The sequence below is a fragment of the Odocoileus virginianus genome, chromosome 13 (assembly GCF_023699985.2).
Source record: "Odocoileus virginianus isolate 20LAN1187 ecotype Illinois chromosome 13, Ovbor_1.2, whole genome shotgun sequence".
In the NCBI taxonomy this organism is placed as follows: domain Eukaryota; kingdom Metazoa; phylum Chordata; class Mammalia; order Artiodactyla; family Cervidae; genus Odocoileus; species Odocoileus virginianus.
The window spans coordinates 39,166,765-39,186,797 of record NC_069686.1 but is presented as its reverse complement, the minus strand read 5'-3'; the positions used below and the strand labels follow the sequence as shown (position 1 = coordinate 39,186,797).

Genomic DNA, 20,033 nt, shown 5'->3' with positions numbered 1-20,033 from the left:
CTACTTTCAGGATAATCTTCTCAGTTGTGGTTTTAAAACTGCAAAGTTAAAACTGAGTCAGAAAAATTATGTACTAGGGTGGACTTGAAATTAGAAAATAAGTCAGGAAAGCATCTATTCAAATATTAAATAAAATTTGTACAATTGCTGTTTTTCTATGATTAGCCTAAATCACAAAGGGAAGATGGATTCCTGAGTTACGTAGGTATTTATCTAATACTGCAAATTCACTGTTCTGTGTATCCCAGGTCTAATGTCAGTATTGAAAAACAAAAACAAAACATCTTTTTGGTTTCAAAATACAAAATGTAGTGCCTTTTTATAACATATTTTTCATTACTTTTTGAGTGTGTAGCATATATATTCTCCTTACAAAAAGGTGGGGTTGAAAAACAATTTGGTGGCTTTTTTTTTTTTTAAATAAGAGAAGTAGGTCTCTCTACTATGTACCATAGGCCTTCTGGATGGGACATGCTCCATTTAGAGCTCTGTTTCCTGCTTGGAGGGACAATTAAAATGCTTGCTACTTGAGAAACATTATGGCTCATTGGACTAAGCTTTGAGTCAGTCATTTGGAGTTATAATCCTGCTTCTGCTACTGATTCAATTTGTGCCCCTGGGCAAGCTATTTAACCTTTGTATTTGTTCACCTGAAAAATGAGATAAAATTATTACTTATTTGCAAGAGTAGCTAGTAATAACTGATTTTGGATGTGAAAAAATGCATGTAACATATTTTGACCAGTTAAGATTACTACAAACATTCCTACAATTGTTTCCCCTGAAGCCTCAGTAGTGCTTTGATTAAAATTTTTCTGATCTAAGTTAAAATGAAGCACAATAAAGTGCAGTTAAGTGTTTTGCTTAATTTGCATGCTTAAACAGGTAGGAAAATCCCATATAGTTCAGCCTGAGAAAACAAAAATATTTTTAAAATAGAGAAAAAAATGATCTTTCTTTTCTCCACTGTTTTTTTTTAATTGTAAAAGGTGTTATATATTATACACATATACTATTCCCTATTGCCAATTGCAAAAATTCACATTTATACACAGTAATAACAATGAACTCACATCTATTATTTTCCTTTTCCTATTTATAATTTTTCAGAAATGGAGTTTTAGTAATAATTATTCTTAATTTTTATGATAATTTCATCTCAGCACAGACTGTTTTAAATGCTCTCACCATATTATAGAAGGGAAATGTTCAAATCACACATTTGAATGGAACTTCATCTTACTTTGCAGTGAATGCTTTTGAGAAACTATGAAGACTGAATGTTTTGTATACAGAGAAAGTTAAAATATACTTATTAAAATATACTTGGAAAAGTGCCATTGAAAGATAACCTTAAAAAGAATGCTTTTAAATATTTAATAAATTATCCTTAATTTATTTGATAAACTTGAATTTAATTTAAAATAGAAAACAATAAATTCTCTCTCTTTAATATAAGCCTCCATTTACCTGCTTCTAATATATTTGTAATTTCTCTGAGACTCAGGTTTTTTTCTTATCTATGAAACAGTAATAATATTACCAAGGCTACTTACTTACTTCACAAAGTTGTAATGAAAATTAAGTGAGAATATATATGATATTCTTTAAAAATAATTTATTTTGTTAAGATAATGTTGAGGAATGCTGTCATTGAACAGTTCCAAGTAACATCTTGGTATTCTCAAAGTCTTAATATTTTTCAGTTCAGTTCAATTCAGTTCAGTTGCTCAGTTGTGTCTGACTCTTTGTGACCCCATGGACTGCAGTATACCAGGGTTCCCTGTCCATCACCAACTCCCAGAGCTTGCTCAAACTCATGTTCACAGAGTCGGTGATGCCATCCAAACATCGTATCCTCTGTCATCCCCTTCTCCTCCCTTCAATCTTTCCAAGCATCAGCATCCTTTCCAAAGAGTCAGTTCTTCACATCTGGTAGCCAAAGTATTGGAGTTTCAGCTTCAACATCAGTCCTTCCAGTGAATATTCAGGACTGATTTCCTTTAGGATGGACTGGTTGGATCTCCTTGCAGTCCAAGGGACTCTCAAGAGTCTTCTCCAACACCAAAGTTCAAAAGCATCAAATCTTCGGCTCTCAGCTCTCTTTACAGTCCAGCTCTCACATCCATACATGACTACTGGAAAAAACCATAGCTTTCACTAGGTGGACCTTGGTCATTAATGTCTTACAGTAGTTTTTGTTATACATTGATATGAATTAGCCATGGCTTTACATGTATTCCCCATCCCAGTCCCCCCTCCCACCTCCCTCTCCACCCGATCCCTCTGGGTCTTCCCAGTGCACCAGGCCTGAGCACTTGTCTCATGTATCCAACCTGAGCTGGTTATCCGGCCAAAGAACTCAACAGACATTTCTCCAAGGAAGACATACAGATGGCTAACAAACACATGAAAAGATGCTCAACATCACTCATTATCAGAGAAATGCAAATCAAAACCACAATGAGGTACCATTACACGCCAGTCAGGATGGCTGCTATCCAAAAGTCTACAAGCAATAAATGCTGGAGAGGGTGTGGAGAAAAGGGAACCCTCTTACACTGTTGGTGGGAATGCAAATTAGTACAGCCACTATGGAAAACAGTGTGGAGATTTCTTAAAAAGCTGGAAATAGAACTGCCATATGACCCAGCAATCCCACTTCTGGGCATACACGCCAAGGAAAAATGTCTCTGCTTTTTAATATGCTGTCTAGGTTGGTCATAGCTTTTCTTCCAAGGAGCAAGCGTCTTTTAATTTCATGGCTACAGTCACCACCTGCAGTGATTTTGGAGCCCAAGAAAATAAAGTCTGTCACTGTTTCCCCATCTATTTGCCATGAAGTATTGGGACTGGATGCCATGATCTTCCTTTTTTTTGAATGCTGAGTTTTAGGCCAGCTTTTTCACTCTCCTCTCACACTTTCATCAAGAGGCTCTTTAGTTGTTTTTCACTTTCTGCCATAAGGGTGGTGTGTCATCAGCATATCTGAGGTTATTGATATTTCTCCTGGCAATCTTTTTTCCAGCGTGTGCTTCAACCAGCCTGGCATTTCTCATGATGTACCCTGCATATAAGATAAATAAGCAGGGTGACAATATACAGCCTTGATGTACTCTTTTCCTAATTTGGAACCAGTCTGTTGCTCTATGTCCAGTTCTAACTGTTGCTTCTTGATCTGCATATAGATTTCTATGAGGTTGGAATGAAAACTGACCTTTTCCAGTCCTGTGGCCACTGCTGAGTTTCCCAAATTTGCTGGCATATTGAATGCAGCACTTTAACAGCAGCATCTTTTACTCACCAGCATAATCTTTGTCACCATTCTAGGTGCTTTCAACATTCCTGCAAATGACCCATCCAGGTTCCTGGACTCTTTGATATCCAGTTTCCTCATTTCCACATTGCCAGTGACTTTTTTTTTTCTATCACTGCCATGGTAAATCCCTGGTCACTGTCATCACAGCTCCCCTCCAACACATTGAATCCTTATCCTTAGACTATCACTTCAGTTCAGTTCAGCTGCTCAGTCGTGTCTGAATATTTGCAACCCCATGGACTGCAGCAGACCAGGCTTTCCTGTCCATCACCAACTCCTGGAGCTTACTCAAACTCATGTCCATTGAGTCAGTGATGCCATCCAACCATCTCATCCTCTGTCGTCCCCTTCTCCTCCCGCCTTTAATCTTTTCCAGCATCAGGGTCTTTTCCAATGAGGCAGTTCACATCTGGTGGCCAAAGTATTGGAGCTTCAGCTTCAGCATCAGTCCTTCCAGTGAATATTCAGGACTGATTTCCTTTAGGATGGACTGGTTGGATCTCCTTGCAGTCCAAGGGACTCTCAAGAGTCTTCTCCAACACCACAGTTCAAAAGCATCAATTGTTCCATGCTCAGCTTTCTTTATAGTCCAATTCTTACATCCATACATGACTATTGGAAAACCATAGCTTTGACTAGACAGATCTTTGTTGTCAAAGTAATGTCTCTGCTTTTTAATATGCTGTCTAAGTTGATCATAGCTTTCTTCCACGGAGCAAGCGTCTTTTAATTTCATGGCTGCTGTCACCACCTGCAGTGATTTTGGAGCCCCCCCCAAAATAGTCTCTCACTGTTTCCATTGTTTCCCCATCTATTTGCCATAGATGCCACGATCTTAGTTTTCTGAATATTGAGTTTTAAGCCAACTTTTTCACTCTCCTCTTTCACTTTCATCAGGAGGCTCTTTAGTTCTTCTCTGCTTTTCTCCATGAGGGTGACGTTATCTGCATATCTGAGGTTATTGAGCTATCCTTCTAGCTCACTTGCTTAAATATCTGCCAGGAAGCAACGATTGCTCTGAGTGGTGTCAAACTTCTAATCCATTACCCCATCGCTTCTTTCTATCCACAACAGCCTATTCTAGACTATATGACTCAAATTCCATTATTCATTGTTCCAATGACTACCATAACAACTTCCATAACTTCCTTGTTTCTCTCTTCCTTAAAATTGCTTACTTAAATCCAGCCATTTAAGAACTCAATCATCTGCCTTTTCTGTGCCTGCCAAAAATGATGTGTTCTGGGAAGTAACTACACAGTTGGGCAGACTAGAGTCGTGATAAATATGATCTCCAACCTCAAATGGGTGCTCAAGTTTGGCAATTTTACCCTAATACCTCTCTCTCTGACCTGCAATTAGGATGATTTTGTAACTTTTCATCATGCCCCTTCCACTTTGAGTTGAAAACCTTGCTTTATATCAATATTTGAGGCAATTTAGAGCTCTCAGTGGAGAATACCATCACCCTTCGGTATCTAGTTCTACAAGCTCACCTGTTTCTGCTTGCCCTTTCTTCTCCCTCCTGCCTTAATATGGCTTCTGCTGAAACCACTGTCAAGGAGAGCTATTCTCTCCATGATGCCACATCCAATGGCCCTTATTTATTCACTTTTAAATTTACTTATGTCTTTCTAGATATTAATACTATTGCTATTTCCCTTTTACAAAACACTTTCATGTATGACATCTCTCTGTCTTGGTTTTTATCTCATCTCTATGGCTTTTTCATTACTTTTTCATCCCATTTCCTGGCTTTTAATCCTCTACTTACTAGATTTCTTTTTTCTGTCCACTAATTATTTAGAGGCTCTCATTCATTTCCATGGCCTTAAATACCATTTGAGTGCTGACAATTCCCAAATTTATATCTTTGAGATTGCATGTCCCTCCAAACTTCAGTTACCCACATCCAATTTCTTACACTACATCTCCATTTGTATGTCTCACAGCATCTCAAATTTAACACTTTTAAAATTGAAACCTTCCACTATTAATGTCTCTATTCCCTTCCCTATAATGTATCTCTCCCCTTAAATCTTGCCCAGGGCAACAAATGAAACTATTGCTGCTCATTTGCTGGAGATGAAAAGTAGGAGTCATCCAGTTCATCAGCAAATCCTGTTGATTCCAAAATACATCTTGAATCTTTCTACCCCTTTCCATAATAGTTCATGGTACCATAATCTGCTTAATGCAGCATCATGCTAACTAGCTGCTCTCTATGATAATTTCTTGCAACCTGTTCTCCATTTAAGAGCAAGAGTAATCTTTTAAACATAAACCAGACCATATAACTACCTTAATTAAAATCCTCCAATGGGAGAGACATGGAGCACAGGCTTGTGGACACTGGAGGTGGGAAGAAGGAGAGAGTGAGACGTACGGAGACAGTAACATGGACATTTACATTACCATATGTAAAATAGATATCAATGGAAATTAGCTGTGACTCAGGGAACTCAAGCTCTATAACAACCTAGAGGGACAGAATGGGAAGGAGATGGGAGGGAGGTTCAAGAGGGAGGGGACATATGTATACCTATGGCTGATGCATGTTAATATTTGGCAGAAGCCAGCAACATTCTGTAGAGCAATTATCCTTCAATTAAAAAATAAATAATTAAAAAAATGCTCCAATGGCTTGATGCTTCGCTTTGAATAAACTCCAAGAACCTTATTTTGACCGATAAGATCTTGCAGTCTGGGGCCTCTTTCCCTCTCTCTCTTTCGTACACTCTTTTCACTGCCACAAGAGCCTTTCCAATTTCTTGAACATATTGTAGGTTTTGTACATACTGTTCCTTCTTAACTAGCTCCTCTCATAGCTATCTCCTTTTCATCTTGCAGGTTTCAGTTTAAATGCCACTTCCTTAGTAAGTCCTTCCTGAATCATCCTCTTATATAAGAACTCTCTTCATATCTAATACTACCGTTCTTGTTCTGTCTCAACATCCTGTCAATTTTTATAAATAATCCTTCCCATTTGACAATTATTTGCTTACTTGCTACTTTTCTGTCTTCTTTATGTTACTGTAAGCTCAATGAGTGCAGAGATTATATCCATTTCATTTATCATTATACAATCAACATCTCACACAAATCTTATATGTAATAATTATGTCAAATAAATGAATAAAGATGGACAATATAGTGAAAATGATTCTTATGTAGTCGTGCATTATAGAATATTTTAGGACTATTTTAGAACTAAGCATCAAAGTCTTATTTAAATTTTAAGTATTTGTCAAAATGGAGGAAGGGCACTGTTTTTGAGAAAGTCTTGGGTTTATAGCCTATTCTCTATTTCAGTGCCTTTCAAATTGTTATTTGCCAAATTTACAATCTATGAGATTTTTTTTGTTATAAAATACAATTATGTTGAATTAATAAAAACATGAAATAAAAATAAAAATAAAAAATATAAGCCCTTTATTATTACCTTCAGTGAAGTAAAATTATTCTGTCAATTTTCTACAAAATGTAAATGGTTGTTGTCAATGTCTATGCTAGTCTCACTGAAGATCAGTAACAGTTTGAGATTAACACTGTTTGAGAACTTCACTTTTGAGTAGTTTTGTTTTACTTCAACTTGAATGACTTAAGTCCTTGGCATTGTTTTACATAGTGTATCTCAAAGCCTCAACTATTCTTTGTATTATGAATAATAGATGAAAACTACTAGAAATAAAATAGTTTAAAAAGTAAGCAATAAAAAAGTTGTAGCATTTATAAAATAGTCATAAAATTTAGAAATAAAATAGAAAACCATTAGAAATAAGAGAGAAAACTAAGTCCTCTGTCATGTATATAAATTGGAGGGTGGGGGAAAAAGTCATCCCTAAATTTTAAACCTGTTCTATTTCCCACTCATTTACCGGATTTTGAACAAGGTGACAGTGGGAGAAAAAGTCAAATGTTACCCTTGGGATGATCTTCCCTCATAGCTCAGTTGGTAAAAAATCTGCCTGAAAGGCAGGAGACCTGGGTTCGTTTCCTGGGTTGGGAAGATCCCTTGGAGAGGGAAATAGCACTCCACTCAAGAATACTTGAGTGGAGAACACTGCAGAATTACTGGAGAATCCTATGGACAGAGGAGCCTGGCATGCTACAGTCCATGGGGTCACAAAAGTCAGACATGACTTAGAGACTCAACCACCACCCTAGGATATTACAGAGAAACCAATTGGTTGTTGAGATTTTACTACTAGCTGGGTTGGTATAGCTTTTTTTATCAAAGTGCTGGATACCTTATTTCCATCATAGCTAGTTTCTCTTCTCTTTCCTGACCTAAAACATTCTGTCTTAATGTTTTGTCCCTTAGCCATTTCCACATCCTTATTCTTCTCAGTACATGTCTTTTGCCTGATTGGCACAATGCAATGCCATGGATATGTAGAAAAGGAAAGTTACAGTAGCAAAAGCTAGAATATTCACGGAAGATAAGATTATTATCTGCCTTCCTCTGACTTATCAAGTTACTAAGTTTGTTCCGCTTGTACTATGCCTTACAGCTTAGGTATATAACAAATTCATTACTTGTGCCACTTCAGGAATGTCCATGTTATTTGAACACAGGAGTAGATTTTTACAGTAGGTGAAAGCAGCAGAAGTACTTTAAAATCCTTCATTGAAGGGGAATCCAATATCCTTCATTCTCCAAAGGGATCTTGTCATCTTCCTGAAGATGAAGAAAGAGAAATTTGGCATGTCTTCCTTATTTGTGGCTGTTGGTATATCTAAAGACAGGCGAACAGCTTAAGGTGAATTTCCTCACAATGTATGGCATACTACCCAGTCTCAAAGGCGAGGTCAATTCCAGCCCAGTTCATTTGCAGCCTTACCTTGGAGTTGGAGATTTAATCTATGTGTTTTTGAGCCTTGTGAGTTTCAAGCATATGAAACAATCAACTTTGTTCAGGAAGCAGTGTTCGATTCTTTTACCTGTTTCCTCATCCAGTCAACACACACTTGAATCTCTAAGGTAAATTGGCTTCTTGAGTGTCTTCCAGTTGGGAAGAAGTGGAAGTTCAATTGAACTCCTGTCAGGACTGTGGACTTGAAATTCTTAGCACTGCAGTGACTGTAAGCCTCGGTATCAGGTTTGAGTGATGTTAGCTAAAGCTGTTTAACGCGTGATTGTCTAAAGCTCAGGCAAACCAGAATTCCTTTCATGTTTCCTTTTCCTTTTCTTTCCTTCCTTCCTAAATCCAGTTTGTTCAGCTTGCATTGTTAGGAAAGTGTTGGATTCGTAGATAAGAAAAGGTGATTATAGAAAATAGGAAGGAAAGAGGGGCAGCAGTGTTAGCTGCAGCTGCCTCGATCTTTCTAAGCTTTGGAATTCAAGTGGGAATTAGTCATACTCTCAAATCTTATTCTGTTAAAAATTTTTTGTAAAAGTTTTTTGCACTTGCAAACTAAATATTTCTAAAAATGAAAGAAACTAGCCAAAAATGAATTTCTGGTTCGTGTGAACTGGGATAGTCAATATTAAGTTGATACCTGGTATCAAAGTTAGTTTGTTGTCTTTAGAAACAACATAAAATAGAATACTTTCATTATTCCTAGGTTTCAAAAATTTTTTATTAAAATACAGGTGATTTACAATGTTGGGTTTCAGGTATAGAGCAAAGTGATTCATACTCACACATAGCTTATTACAAGATACTGAGTATAGTTCCCTGTACTACACAGTAGATTCTTGTTGGTTTCTATTGTATTTTAGATTTTTTTTCTTTTTTTTAAATGCAGAGGGTGGGAATGAACACACATTCAGGAACAAAATGGATAACTACTGTTACTGGATGTTAACAATTTCTACCAAGGAGCTATTTTAACTCTTTATTAAAGAATAGTCTAGTGAAGACTTTGACTTGTTGCTCATTTTTCATATTATGGAAAAATATTTTTCATCTTCTGTTGCATTCTTATACTGGAAATTTGGGTGGTAAGATAAGGAATATTTTTTCAAGTTTTAGTCCTATTGCTAGTCATTCCTGTTATTCCACTTGCTCTGGTTTCACAATTTAAGAAATACTGAGGTAATGCAGAGATAAGACAACAGTGGGGCCTGACTCAGGGCATAACTAACATCAAATTCTTGAATGAACTAAATAAAATACAGTCTTCCATTCTAGAAGAGTTAGTGGCAAATCTTAATCAGAGAATGGAAGGTTTCTATTTATTCCTCTGACCAGTTCATAAAGTCCAAAGAACTACACGAGACCATTTAGACACTCTGAAGACCAACTAGTGACTTTTCTTAACTGTTGCACAATATCATTCAAATTCTGAGCATCAGGACTTGAGAACTGGAAATCTTGGAGAGGGTTTAAAGAGCCACAGTGATTACTAATAACCTTGACAAGTTGTAGAAATGGGCAGGTAATTACAGGATGAACTTAATAGAAACACAGTAATTTAGAGGAAGAGAAAAATAAGACACTAGAAATACAACAGAGAAGGCTTGGCTTTGTGGGGAAATGTGGGAATTAGTAAATCACAAGTACAACATGAATTAGCCATATAAAAGAGATGTTTTATTTATTTATTAATAAAACACCAAAACTTGTAGATTACATGTGGGAATATTGTATTTAAGAAAAAGGCAGTTATTCCCTAGTCACATATAATTATTCACATTAAGCACCTATCACGTCAGGCTTGACACTGAACGCTGGCATAAAATGGGGAAGCAGACATAAGACTTGCACCTACACCAAGCTCGCTGAAGTGTGGTAAATAACAAAGCTGGTACCTTTAATACTCTCTTCGGTTTGTATTCTGTAGCCAGCTTCGACTATAGCAACTACTATGAACTCCCTGAGGTAGAGATCCTACTTCTACATTTTGGATCCCATTCCGTGCCTGGCATAGCATCTTTTAAGAAATCAACTTGGATTCAGGGGTAAAAATAAGCCCGAAACGAACTAAAATTCGAAAAAGTAAACACTAGTCTGATCAAATATGTCGATCAAAATTTGCAGGTTTTCTCTTCAGCAAGTAATAGATACTTGAGAACCTATTATATGCAGAACAGTTCTCAACAATGCTTTGTGTACAAAAGGGAAGGAGGGAATGGATTCACATTGCACATCACGGTAATTGCCGTGGAAATCCTGGCCGGGTGGATAGCCCATCCTCCTCGAGTTCCACCCGCCTCCCAACTCCTTTTCTTTCCCTTTTAACCGAAATATAAAATGCGTAAAGCAAAAGCCACAGGGGCAGGACGCACTACTGGGGGTACAAACACCAGCTCCCGCAGGTCGGCAAGTGCGGAGGACCCAGTCCCACCCCGGCTTCCCGGCGCCCGAGATCTAAGAGCGGACGAGGCGTCCCCCCAGAGGAAAGATAGGGCGCCGCAGACGCCAGCCCCGCCCCGCCCCGGGTCCTGTTCCTCTCGGGCTCCCCTGACCATTCGGGCGTGCGCTCCGCTGAAAGGTCAGTGGAGCACGATCAGGAAACCATGCACTCGAGACCCCAACAACATTCACTTCCCAGCCATTCGAGCCCCACCGCCCAGCAGGCCAAGCAGGCCGGACGACGAGGCCTCGCGGTAAAGAGCCTCCGTCCGCCCCGCCTCCTCGCCCTCCTGCCGGCCCCGCCCTCGCTCTCTTACCCCTCCCCCGCTCCCGCCTCGCTTCCCCGACAATCTCCTCGCGCTCACGGCCCGGCACGCGCGCTGCGCCCGGCCGCCGCTGCCGCCGCCGCCGCCGCCGCCGCCGCCGCCGCTGCCGAGCGTTCCTTCGCGGTGCCTGGCTTCCAGCTTCGGGCCGGAACCGGAAGTTTAGGGGGCGGGGCCGGCGGAGGCCAGGGGACCGAAAACGCGGCCGAGCCTGGAGCCCGGAGCCGGAGCCAGAGCCTGGACCAGAACTTGGCCGCCGCCTGCACCACCGCAGCCGCCCGCTGCTGCTTCTCCGCGCCACCGCCGCCGTCTCGGCCGCCACCGCCGCGAGCTCGGCCGCCAGTGGTCCGCGGACTTTGGGTGTCCGGGTTGAAGGTCGGTCCGGACGTCGGACCCAGCTCGGTTCCCGGACTGTCCGGGCGGCAGCGGACGCCGCCGCCTCCTCGTCGCCTCAGCCTGGCGTTTTGTTCGGAGAGACCCGAGAGGCGAGCGGAGCTGACAGTGATTTTGACAGTGATTTAAACCCGCTTTTGTTGTTGTTGGCTTTTCGTTGTTTGGTTTTGTGTGTTGTGCTTGTGTGTGGCGGTTTTTTCCCCCCGTGGTGCATTTTTTTTTTTATTGTTGTGCTCGCTCTTTTTATTTTTTATTTTTTTCTCTTTTTTTTGACCCCGTGAACGTTTTTTTTGGTCGGGGCTTCCGAATATGTTTTATGACGGTTGATTTTACACCAGGAGGTTTGTCTCCGAGGAAGACCCAGGGAACTGGATATCTAGCGAGAACTTCCTACGGCTTCCCCGGCGCCTCGGGAAAATGGGAGCTGCTGCAAAGTTGGCGTTTGCCGTCTTTCTTATCTCTTGTTCTTCAGGTAGGTGCATGGAGCGCGGCGCGGCAGGGCTGCTGCCGCTGCCGGAGGCCGCGGTTGTTGTCGGGTCGGCGAGCTCCAGCGGAGCCTGGGGAGGTTTCCCCACCCCGAGCCCCTCGGCTGCCGCCCTCCCCTCCGACCCCTCCCGGGCTGATTATGATCTGGAAACCTCCATGAATTTTTCTCTTTTCGAGTTTGGTTGGCGACTGATAAGAGTGACTGCTCTGTTGTTGTGAAAGTGAGAAAGTCATGGTTTGTGGCCGTAACGCTGAATGACAGCGCTGGTTGGCTTGCAATTAAGCCGCAAATACCGCAAGTGACAATTTATGCAAAGGTTTGAGACCCGAAAGGCGTATTCCAAAACGTCCTTTTAGTGTGGCATATTCCAAAAATAAGGGTGTTTTGTTGTTGTTTGTTTGTTTGATTGATTTTTAACATCTTTTAATAAGTGCTTCAGTGACTATCACAGCAGATCAAGTCAGTTGCTACTTGATTTTGACCGTGAGAAACAATGCATTATATCAGCAATTTCATCTGGGTGTCCCCTCACGTTTTCTGCAACTTCAGTGTCCAGCAGTGTTAAAAATAGTTGTAGTTGTTGTTGTTGGAGTATTAACAATAACCCAGTGCAGAAGAGGTATGCCACTGTGTGTTGCTAATGTGCTGGCTTTCAACCACCATTTATGTGCTCTTTTCTGGCATAGATTTTGCTTACCTACGGAATACTTATTTTAAACGCGTTGTGTTGGAGCATTGTTTTCGGTTTAGAACAGCCCATTTGAAATGTCAGGTACACTGTAGTCATAAAATGGGTTTTGGCCCAGGGTTGAAAGAAGAATTTGGCCCATTTATATTTGAGATTTTGATTTTGTGAGAACGTTCTGTGGTTGCAACCAGTGGTTGGAAAACTATCTAGGCTTTTGTATTTGAAATTCTGTAAATGAATGCAGCATCTAGCTCAAAGGTGTGCAGATGTACCTAAGAGGAGAGTTAGTTTGTATATGAAACAATTTTAAAGTGGCAGTGGACATATTTATCATAAAATTCAATATTCAGTTACTACGTTGTGAGATTGAATTATAGGGGGACAGCGAATTGACAGGTTTCATGGCCATGTCTTTTATCTCGTTTGCCACAGGGAAATTAGAGGGTGGTAGTCTTTTCTTTGTGTACGTCTGTGGTGTGTGTGTTTGTGTGTGTGTGTGTCGGTGTCCATCCGTCCTCCCTGCCCCCCTTTTTAATAGAATCTTTTGTAATGTATAGAATTTGCTGAATGGTACATTTCCTTGTGGTTAATAAATGGATAAAGTCTAGTCTTATGTCTGTAGTGGTATTGATCAGTTCCGGGTGGGCTGAATGTGTTTGTGAAATGGCGATCATTGCCAGAGATTAACCAAAAGAATCATGTCTGTTTAAATGGAAGAAGGAACATGCTTAAGGCAGGCTGACGGTTCTTTTTGTGCAGGGTTTGGGGAGGAAGATAAACAATGGTGTCTCTGAAATGAATGAATACTGGATAACATTAAATCTCTTGCTTTTTGTGACATAACTTAACCATGTAGTTTTTATTTTTCCTGTAGTACTCTTCTTCCTCTGCCCCTATATGTTCTGGTTGGTGAACTCCTCTTTTTCATATCCCTTTTTCTGATCTCCGGCCCTTGAGGAGGAGGGGCATCATGGCCACTGACCAAGGAATTGTGGACATTATTCCCTCCCAAACCCACCGGAGTCACACTAATTGTTGAAAGGAGGCTATTCTTGAATAGTCTCAAGGTATTACTTCTGGAAAAGCAGGCTGTCGCTGCAGACCTTACAGCTTCCTCTGCTTGGCTTGGGAGTAAAAAGAACTGAGCATTAGTTTCTTGTAGGATTATTTTCACTGAGTCAGGAGGTTAATAGGGCTAAAATTTTCCAATAAAGTAATTTTGTTACTAGAGAGTAGGTAGATATTGCACTTACTTTAATTAAGTATTGTTGAATGGGTTTTTAAAAAAATCCTACTTTAAAATATAATTCTGTTGAAGATAATTGAAATAAATCTTAAAGACTTTAGTCCATATTTATACATGAATATTTTTAATACTTAAAATGTCTGATTTTTTAAAAGGTCTTTTGTTATGCATCAGATGCACTCACGTAGAGGATTATTATATATATATATTTTTTCCTAATTGATTTTTCTGTGTAATATTTAATCTGGCCTGCTGGAAGCATGAGGATGGCTATTTTTATGAGAAAACATTTCCAAAGTTGTCTTTTTGTTTGTTTGTTTATGGATATTTGATTTTTTAAAAACCAAATGAAGAATAGTAGTAAAGAGCAGTTTTACTTCAGGTGTTTAGGATGGATGTTTACTGTTCTCTATGATATTTTGTGGACTTGGACTTTTCATTTTCCATCGCATGGTGTGGATACTGGAGACGGATTATGTAGACTGTTCCTCGAGGATATGGCCAAGTGTATAATTCACTCCTTTCATTCTGGTGGAAATATTTTTGAGTTTTGCCCTCATCCTGAAATGCCTTCAGGTTCCTTTTGATTTTGAATGTTTTCATTGCTCTTATCCTTACTCAGCTTCTGTTTCAAAACTCAAATACACTTCTTAGTTATTTTGTTTTTCAAGCATTGTGGTTAATTTGTGTCATTCTCCAAATTTGTTGAAATGTGAGGAAGAGTTTAATACTTGCTCTAGGGTTCAGGTTTATCCTCTCTAGAGTGATGCAGCTATTGTGGTATTTGAGTTGCATTGAATAAGCTGAGAATTCCTTTGGATTCTATGGGAACTGAAACAGTCTGGTCTATATATTTAATGAAATAAGAAATGGAGATAAAGTAGTTCTGTGCATTTTCTTCTGTTCAGCATGGCAGTACTGTGTGGGTGTGTGTGGATATGTGCATGTATGTGTGATTGGAGGGGTCATTGGAGTACAGTGGATCTTCTGGAACTCTTCTGAACTTTTGACTAATGATAGATATTAAATGCTTTTGTTTTCTGTGAATCTCTTAAATATAGTCTGTGATCAGACTCAAATATATTATCTTGGAACATTAATACCAGCAGAAAAACAAAACAGCACGCTCGCTTCATTTCATTTTTTCTGCTTATAAGCCAGTAGTTCGCAAGCTCGGTGGCGTTTGCTCCCCAGCCCGCAGCTCTCACCAGGGGCCCTTTGGAGACTGTCTTGGCTGTCAGAGCTGTGGGGGAGGAGAGGGTGTGTGCTGGCATCTGCTGGGAGGGGACGGGGTGCTGCTCGGTGCCCTGTGATGCACCGGACAGCCTTCCGCAACAAAGGATTATCTGGCTGAGAATGTCAGTAGTGTTCAGGGTGGGAAGCCCTATTCTGAATTCTAAATTTTAAAAAGCATTAGTACATTAGTAAACGGTCTCTGCTCTCCCTCCCACAGTTAGTCATCTCAATTTTACAAGTACATGGCATTTTTGATCTCCAGGTGGCCTTGTATTGAGAGTTTTCATCTTTTCATTATCTTTAAAAATTAGAATTACTAGGAGAATAGACTATAGATATATTCGTTATTTCATCCTATTGTACTTTAATAAAAATACTTTTGCTGACTGTTACAAATAAACTGTCTCCAATCATTTGTTATGATGGAGTACTTTTGAAGACTGTATATTCATGGATATGAAGAGTGCTTGGTCAAGTTATCAAGTTTAATTATTTTTGCTTTTGATCCAGTAGTTTCTTTGCTCTTAATAATCATCTTTAAGACTGTTTCCTCCTATCCTTATTAAAATCACTGAATGATGTGGTGACAGCAGGGGTGTGAGGGAGAGAGAGAGGAGGAGGAGGAGGATGGGAGGGGGACAGAGGGAGAAGAAAAGAGATGGGTTAATATGATGCCTCAAAGTTTTGTAAGTTTCATATGGAAGAAACATTTTCACTATTACATCTTCCCTAAATGGAAAAACTGAATTTACACCTCAAGTTTTGTTTTTTTTTTTGAAAGAATATATCCTTTATCTAGCAAATTTTTAATTTTAAAAAACTTTTAAAGTGATTTCTTAACTACATAATTTTCTTGAGAATCTGTTATCTGGGTTTTGGTTACCATTAGACTCATTTAGGCTATACTACTAAGTAGTATTCTATGATCTATTGCAGATCCTTGTCCTTTTTGAGGTTAAAATTTGACCATAATTAATAAGTGCTTATCTTGTTTTGAACTCTGGTTTTAAGGAAGTTAGCCAGCCAAGATAGGAATTACAGTGAAGTACTTAAAGTAAATTAAGTAAAGTAAAGTAAAATAAAGTAAAAATGCTATACACCATAGAGAGGAAACATTCTGAAGTTGCTCTCACAAAAAAAGCCTGCAAATAAATCTCATACTTTTCTTTGTAATACACTTCCCTAGACATATCTCTGGTACTAGCTGACATTTTCATCTTTTCTGTCCATTGGACTCATTGTTTCATGAGAAGTAAAGCATAACTAAACCAAATGAGATTTTAGTAATCTTTAAATTGTCTCTTTAGATGCTAAAACTCTGTTATTGCTTTTTTATTTTTGTCATTGCTCTCATTTCTCATCTTTGGTGTCTCATAAATCTGTGACTCAAATTTGTCTTTTCATGCTCCCTAATGTTGCCATTGTCATGGTGCCACCCAGTCAGTTAGGTAGGATTGGCAACATTTGATACTGAGATTACTAGTATTCCTCAGTTTTATTCCAGATTCTGTAATTTCTCATTTCTTCCATTCCCTTTCATTGTGATTCCCTTTCTACTGTTCTGCTGCCCGTGTACTGTGGGCTGCTGACTTGTGGAACCTACTCAGTTACTTAGTATCAGGGGTGGCTCAAGAGGGCTCAGCTTGGTTTAAATGAAAACAGATCAGATTTAGAAAGCTTGAGAATTGACCAGATAGTCTTTTCTACTGTTCTTTTCATTTGTTGGTTTCTGGAATACTGCACACACTTGGGACTGGTGTTACTCTCTTAAAATCAAATGGCTTGAACTTTACATTGCTCTTACTCACATACCTTTTTAATATTCTGTTTTTCTTTAACTCTTGCTGTTTTCCTAACATCTATCTCTTATTACTATTCATTCATCATCTTTGTTTAAGCCAAAATTTGACCAGACCAGAGAGTATATTTTTTGCCATAGGTGGGACCACATTACACTTCCTCTGTGGTAGATTTAATTCTGTTAGGTTAATGTCTAGACAGAACATTGATTTCAAATTGACTATTGAACATGAATGTTCCAGGAATATTGTATAGAGGAAGGAGAAAAAGTCAAGAAGGTAAGAAAACTTCAGATAGCAATAGACTTTCTGTCATTCTCCAACTGGATTTGTGTTAGTCACTTTCACAAATGCAACACTTCTAGTGATCATGGTTTGTTTACTAAAGGGACCTGAAAGGAATGCGTTGTTGTTTATGAGTTTGGATTTCTTAAACTATTAGTGTGGTGACTTAAGGGGGAAGAATGGGAGGTTCTTCTGGATACTGGACAAGAAGGTGGTTGTGGTGGTCAGTAGACTTGAGTTCTGGTGCCAGCACTGCCACTGTCATTTCTTTACTTGAATTTGTTATAGTACCCTTCTGACTATAACTGATTTCCCTGCCACTAATTCCTCTCCCAGTCCAACCACTTAGCTACCAGATTAGCCTCATTAAAAAATGTCTGAATATGTCACTCCTGCTTAAAACCTTTCACTTGTCACCTTTAGCATAAAATCTAAAGTCTTTAGATTGGCATACAAAGTCCTTTATCATTTAAATCCTGCCTCTTTTTCTCTAAAAGCAGGTAAAGAATCTCCCTGCAGTGCAGGAGACACCAGAGACCTTAGTTCGATCCCTGGGTCGGGAAGATCCCCTGGAGGAGGAAATGGCAACCCACTCCAGTATTCTTGCCTGGGAGATCCCATGGATAGAGGAACCTGATAGGATACAATCTGAAGGATCACAAAGAGTCAGACATGACTGAGTGACTTAAGCGCAGAGAGAAGGGTATAGGCTCTAGAGTTTGACTTTCTTGCTTTACATTCTCATTTCACAACTTAGGGCAGATCACGTCACCTTTTGTGCTTCAGTTTTGTCATCTACAAAATGGGAATATTAATAGTGCCTACCTCACATAGTGGTTTCAAGATTAAATGTCACGTAAATGCTAGGTATTCTGCTGTGGCTCCTCTTCACATGTGCCCTATACTCCAGGTATACAGACTCAACATAGAGTTTCCTGAGAGTGTCATTCTTTATTGTATATTAGTATGGTACCTTTGTACATGTTGTTTCTTCCTCTTTTATCTGTTTAACTCCTTGTTGTAAGACTGATAAGTACCACCTCTTCAAAAAAAATATTTCTCTGCCACTTAACCTAGAGTGAGTTAGTTAATTTCTGTTCTTTATAAATGACCTTGATTCCAGTAATTACTCTTAATGTTTGCTTGCATATATGTAGTATAGACTTTGAGCTCTTCGAAGACATCTTCTCTTTATTCATAGACTCACACCTAGAACCTGGTATCCAGTATGTGCTTAGCAGATGTTTACTTTATGAAGTGAAATGTTTCTATTTCTGGGCCTGAGTTTTCCTTTTATGTATTAAAGTAATAAACCTGGATTAGATGATCTCTAAACTCTTTTCCTACTGTAAAAGCTTTATGAATCTAGTTCTAAGGGTAGAGTTTAATAATGACATTTTATTAAGAAAAAGTGATTTTGCTGGTTGTTTTTTTTGAGTATCCTTAAGTTCTGTCCCCCTTTTAAATGCTGTGTCTCTGATCCTTAGACTAAATTGTTTAATATAATTTGAATTGTATAGATGTAAAAGACATCTTAGAGTATTTCTAATTCAGTGGCTTTCAGCTTTTTTGACCATAACCAACAGTAAGAAATACACATTGCATCATGACTCAGTCCTCATATACATAAATAGGTATATGCATCAGAAATAGAAGTTTCATGAACTTTCTATGTGCAGGACACTTTTGTTTGTTTCTGTATTTTATTTCATTAACAAAGTTTTGATTATGACCCCATTAATAAATTCAGTGACCCACTAATGAGTTCTGAGCTCTCCCCAAATACTGGTTTTATTTGCTCCATCCAGTACTTGCAGTAGAGAAGGAAACTGCATAAGTAAATATGTGCAATGAAAAACATGTGCACTGAAGAATATGCTCATTATTTAATCTGCGATGGAGAACTTGTGCCTCCACAGAGAACATAGAGAAAACTGGTCCCAGGGCAGAAGGTACACCCGCCATGGCTGAGCTCATTTCTCTTCTGAACTACCTGGATGACTTATGCACACACAAAGGTGCTAAAACAAAATTATATTGTGATTTTGAGTAGTTCAAATTTTTCATTTAGGAAAGACTTGCTGGAGGAGATAGGTCCTCATAATAGGAAAAAAAAATATCTTGGCAGGAGGTTGAGAAGCATATTCTTCTTATTATGTGGGAACAGGGACAAAATGGTATCTGGAATATAGAAAGCATTTGTGAGTATACCTGACTCTGGATGGTAGGCAAGTTGAGATGGAGGAATTTTTGACTAAATTTGACTAAATCTAATTTCTGGGGTGGAAAAATGTTTATAACTGCTTGAAGTAGAACAGTCTCAGTTGAGGGCGTTAAATCCAGATGAAAAGTTATTAAAACCAAGAAGAGGTAGGAGTGGATGATAGACATCCTGATGACTATCCCAAATACTTAGAGTATGTGGAATATAGAACAGAAAAACAGCTCAGAGATTAGGTAGAAACGCAGCAATACTAAATAAGATTGGTAAAGAAATAACAACCCAGAAGAAAATAGGAAGCACTTTCATAACCAAAGAAATTATGTAGTGAAAGATGGATTTATAGTATAAGCATGAATGAAAATATAGTTTTGGGAAAATAAGAATACATAAAAATATGAGAGCATATATTATTCTCTTACATACAGTACAGTGTGTGGTGGGTATGTCTCCATTGTGAGGTTAATTCTAAGCTCTGGTAGCTCAATATGTTGTTTGTATTTAAATAATGGTCAGATTCCAGTAATTGCAGTGATGCTCATACTGGTCATTCAGATTATATTCTTTGAAATCTATGTGAGGCATTTTCTTCACAGTAAATTGTACTGTGTAGTTTTAGAAACTTTTCTGAGGTTGGTATATGTGATTTAGGCCTGCTTCCTGAACCTTTTCAATACCTTTCTTTTGGACTAGATAAAAGTTTCTTTGGTATTAGTAATTGTAATCATGTTGGGA

At 38.9% G+C, this 20,033-nt stretch overlaps 1 protein-coding gene across 2 annotated transcripts in view; it reads left to right on the top strand.

Moving 5' to 3' along the window:
* The first annotated feature begins 11,346 nt into the window (after nt 1–11,346).
* The window catches only part of ACVR2A (activin A receptor type 2A), an 89,407-nt gene continuing 80,720 nt past the window's right edge, over nt 11,347–20,033 (top strand). For both annotated transcript variants that reach the window (XM_070476240.1, XM_070476238.1), the window contains exons 1-2: nt 11,347–11,428; nt 11,675–11,808. In XM_070476240.1, coding sequence (XP_070332341.1) covers nt 11,754–11,808 — 55 coding nt within the window. In that variant the 5' untranslated portion in view covers nt 11,347–11,428; nt 11,675–11,753. The remainder of the gene's footprint in view (nt 11,429–11,674; nt 11,809–20,033) is intronic.